The sequence below is a fragment of the Oratosquilla oratoria genome, chromosome 43 (genome assembly GCF_046742065.1).
Source record: "Oratosquilla oratoria isolate Oo_2021 chromosome 43, ASM4674206v1, whole genome shotgun sequence".
NCBI lineage: Eukaryota > Metazoa > Arthropoda > Malacostraca > Stomatopoda > Squillidae > Oratosquilla > Oratosquilla oratoria.
In genome coordinates, this window is record NC_134819.1 from 28,649,408 (window position 1) to 28,654,407 (window position 5,000).

General features: G+C 35.9%; 1 protein-coding gene across 1 annotated transcript in view; it reads left to right on the forward strand.

Moving 5' to 3' along the window:
• The window catches only part of LOC143022024 (uncharacterized), a 100,288-nt gene that overhangs the window by 43,776 nt on the left and 51,512 nt on the right, over positions 1-5,000 (forward strand). Inside the window, exon 8 of the mRNA XM_076179959.1 lies at positions 3,798-3,866. Within this exon, the coding sequence (XP_076036074.1) occupies positions 3,798-3,866 (69 nt within the window). The remainder of the gene's footprint in view (positions 1-3,797; positions 3,867-5,000) is intronic.

A 5,000-nucleotide genomic window follows, 5' to 3' on the forward strand; every position in this document is an offset into this window, starting at 1 on the left:
TAATATATAGGCAGGGAGTACTCCCTAAACACGTGTATGATAGTGTGTGCTTGTGTGCATGTATATATATATATATATATATATATATATATATATATATATATATACACATATAGTGTGTGTGTGTGTCTGTGTGTGTGTGTGTGTGTGTGTGTGTGTATGTGTGTGTGTGTGTGTGTGTGTGTGTGTGTGTGTGTGTGTGTGTGTGTGTGTGTGTGTGTGTGTGTGTGTGTGTGTGTGTGTGTCTTTCTGTCTGTCTGTCCGTTCGTCTCTCATCATGGTCTTTGTTCACGTGCATGACTTATAACCGACAGCAATGTCCTTCCAAGAAGGAGCTCAAGCCTCATACAGTCCCATGCATTGGCGACCTTAGAACTTTGGGCAAAGGATATTGGTCGTTGTAATTTGTCAATATTTTCTAAATTTTCTGCTTCAAGTAAAAATAATCATGAAACAGAAGAAAAAAAATCCTTCTTTTCACGTTTCATTTTTTGCACTTATTTTTGTATGTTTGACTGTTTTGTTCTGTTATTCTTTTTTCCTTTTTTCCACCTCCTTCTCCTCCTCCTCCTCCTCCTCTTCCTCCTCTTCTTCCTCCCCCTCTTCCTCCTCTTCCTCCTCCCCCTCTTCCTCCTCCTCCTCCTCCTGCTCCTCCTCCTTCTCCTTCTACTCCTCCTCCCTCCCCACCATTCTTTACGTGTTCCCCACTCTTCATCAGTTCCACATTACATCCTTTTATCCTTCTCACTATGATTCTTTATTTCTTTTTCCTTTGCATTTCCTAGTTTTTATTCTGTCTCAATGCTACTCCACCCTGGCCCGAATCCCTTTTTTTCGTCCAAAATCTTTCTTTGTGTAGTCTCCCCCGAACAAAAGTCCGTTTTCTATGTATGTTTTCTACATGCGAGTTTCGTTTTTCCGTCTCTTTCGTTCTCTTTCCTAATATCTTCAATTGTTTTATGAGGCTCTTGGCTCTTTCTTTCCTCTTTCTTTTTTTTTTTTTTTTTTTTTTTTTTGCAAGCTCTTTTTACTCAATTAGATTCATAGTTATTCACCTACCATTTCGTCTTTCCCTACATCTGTTTTTGGTCTATTGTACGAGTACATGTGTTATTACATATATTTTGTCATTCATGTTTTTAGTATTCACTTATGAAATTGTTGATATCAGCTTGATAATTCATTCATCATTATGGGTCTATGTATCTATGTCTAAATCTTTCTATACATCGAATGACTTAACCTTCTATTTTTTCTTTCTATTTCTGTAATTTCTTTCTCCACCATCATCCAAATATATATATATATATATATATATATATATATATATATATATATATATATATATATATATATATATATATATATATATAATGTGTGTGTATGTGTGTGTGTGTGTGTGTGTGTGTGTGTGTGTGTGTGTGTGTGTGTGTGTGTGTGTGTGTGTGTGTGTGTGTGTGTGTGTGTGTGTATACACCTCATGTATGTATTCATATACAAACACTCCAGCTGACAGTGCATTACATCAGGTACCCATCTCCCACCAAGAGGTAGTAATACCAACGTGAAACTGGATAAGCTGGACGGGAGAGGACTGATATCACGTGCGCGTGTGTCATTCACGTTGTCTGGGACGTCAAAATGACCAATTTACGTACAACGACACATGTGTGTATACGACACCATACCTTGTGGCTCCCTCCTACCTCCTACATATATCTGTATGTATATATATATATATATATATATATATATATATATATATATATATATATATATATATATATTTGTACAACACTGAATGGGTCCCAGTGAATAGCGATACATTTTTATCAACCACAATGCACTTTAATTCTAAGCCATCAACATCGGGTGTTCCGTGGAGGCAACATGCAGAAATTGAAACGTGGTACGACCAAGGACTCGAACCTGGCTAGCGCGTAACAAGTGCTGTAGTGACTTAATCCATTGCTCCATCAAGAGATATATATATATATATAATATATATATATATATATATATATATACATATCTATATATATATCCATATCTATATATGAATTAAGAAGCTCCGCCACTGGGACTCGAACTCTTGCATGTGCGACTGCTTACCACAAAGCAAGAACGTTACCATTGTGCTAAACTTGACTGTTCAAAAGGAACGACTTAGTAGTAGACCTCTTCAACAGTCTGTTCCCATTTGCCGAAACTTCACATATATTCACAGATTAACTTTTCCTCTTTATAAAGAATCTATATATATTTTTTCGTAAAAAAATAAGCTACATATTATCTCATGTTATTCTCGTTGTAGAGAAAATAGGTCACAGAAACCAACGTCTTAAAAATCTCTTGCCTTTTACAGTACAGGCCGAGGACGTCCATCTGGGACGCACCGAAGGCCCCTAAAGGAAACAATCTCGTCTTGGATCTGGATGTATTTCATACGTACCTTTTATCCTGCCAGTGGGTTTTATTTGTGTACTCATCTATTTTCCCTTCAGAAGCTGGTTTCACCCTTGCAGGTCTTCCACAGTGCTTCCATATTTTTGCCATCAGGTACCAGAATAGTGGAACAAGTCCACGGGTGGGTACATGATGAAAATAAGCCCTAAGTCAACACATTTATATATATATATATATATATATATATATATATATATATATATATATATATATATATATATATATATACGTATATATATATACGTATATATACATACATATATATATACGTATATATATATATATATATATATATATATACGTATATATATGTATATATACGTATATATATATGTATACATATATAATACGTATATATACGTAACTATATATATATGTGTGTGTGTGTGTGTGTGTGTGTGTGTGTGTGTGTGTGTGTGTGTGTGTGTGTGTGTGTGTGTGTGTGTGTGTGTGTGTGTGTTTTGCCAAGAGTACCCTCTACAAAAACGAGTGGGATGATGCCACCAAAGCAAGAAAATGCGACAGAAAATTATCTTCCCTCTTGATCTAGTTTAATTTATATAATTTTTCTTCGCAGGTCGAATGTGAGTAACTTTCGTATAATGATCATAAACATTAACTCAATTTTCACTGTTTAGACATCCACAGCCCCAGGGAGACTGGCAGGGATCCTCTGGCCCTTCTATAGATCTTTCTTTTTGAAAAGAAATATTCGAATATTGTGATTGTTGCTGTCTTAGCTTGGGGCTGCTTATCCTAGTAGGAGACGATGAGCAGTCGCTGGTTATCAGTTTCCGTGTGAAAAGGTGGAGGAAGTGCATACCTGGGATTAGCCCAGACACCAAGTGGCAGCCCCTCGGGACTGCATCGTGGAGGTGAGGATGCTGAAGGTTATTAAAGATGGGTGGCAGGGAGAAGATCCTCTCCGACGTAAAACTCGAAGGACCGTCCCTTGCAGAATTGAACTTTTAAAAACGGAGAGTTTTAGACAATGGCCTTTTATTAAGATCGCATCTGATAAGATTTTGTTTTACCCAAAACCGTATTACTGATATTTCATCACCAACTGCAAACTTCTGATCTCCTTTTTACAGGTCTTTAAAAGTCTATTTCCTCTTTCGTAACAAAGAAAGACTAAGATCTAACAAAAAAAAAAGCCTTGAAAACAGAAATTCTGCAATCCAACGTTCTGTATATAACCCTACTTTTCTTCTTCGTCTTCGTCTTTCTTCTTCTTTTACAGGTCATCTCAGAGTCCATTTCAAATCCTGGTATTGACTTGTTTCAATACGTTAGCAGGCCTTGTATAACCCAATTCTGACTTCTTGCAGGGGATCAAAAGGTCCATTACAAGTCTGGAAGGAGGTACCCTAGGGTATGCTGAGATCATCGCTATCAAGGTAAAGCCATCACCAAAGACCCTAAACAAGAATCTAAATAGAAATCACTAAACCTAACCAACATATAGGCAACCCAGCACTAACCTGTAACCTGTGACATCAATGTCAGCGTCAGCCTTCTGTGTCGTCTGCTAACCTTTATAGTTCCTGTGTTTCTAACCTTCACTAACCTAATGTTTGTCCTGTTTGTTTTAATTATTTGTGTATGTTTTTTAATTGTTTTTTTTTGGGGTTTTCTTTCCTGTTTGATTTTAATCCTCTTTTGTCATTCTTTCAGCGGTGACGGTTTTATTATTATTTACTAATTGTTCTTGGACTAAACTTGATCATACTATCGGAAACTGGAGATGGATATAAATAACTTTTTTTGTTCATAATAATTTTAATGCTTTACTAAAAAAAAATTGTGATTTAAAAAATTGTTCTTGTTGTCATTTTTTTCTAATTTTGTCCTTTGTACATTTCTCATAGCATGATCAAGGTTACATTTTTCTTTTGTAGATTTACCTAAACCGTAGTGTTTCTAAACCCTTAACCCATTTTCTTTGATGTAAACTGCTCGTGGTATCAAAATGTTAAATAAATCCTGTTAAAAATACTAACAAAACTTTAACCAGTTTGCATTACATACAAAACTGCCTAGAATAGACGTGGGCCAGTATATGTACCAATTCATTTTTAAACTGGTCCACTCTATTATCAAATTTAAATCTTAAAAAAATAAATTATATTTTTTCTTGTCAGAAACACTAGGCATTATTAATTACCTGGGATCAGATACTATATGCCTTCAACCAGAAATAGAAATAAAAAAAATAACTTCTTTTGAAAAAAAATAGACAAGAACCAAGCAGTTGCACATCAGCTGCTCATGGGAGATGACATCGCAGCTGTTGACAGTAGCTGCTACCTTCCTAAACCTTTTGTGTAGCTGTTGTTTTGTCGTCACCTGCTCTTTTCTTGTGCCCATGATGTAGACGGTGTCCTACCTGATAACGCCGCTTTTGTTATCTTTGTACTTATTTTATATAGATACTAGAGGCTGCTGCCATGTGTAGAGTGTCCCTAGAGCAGCTCTTGCAACTCTCTGTTAGCTATTTGCATAGAGCTTAGATGGTATAAATACCCATTTCT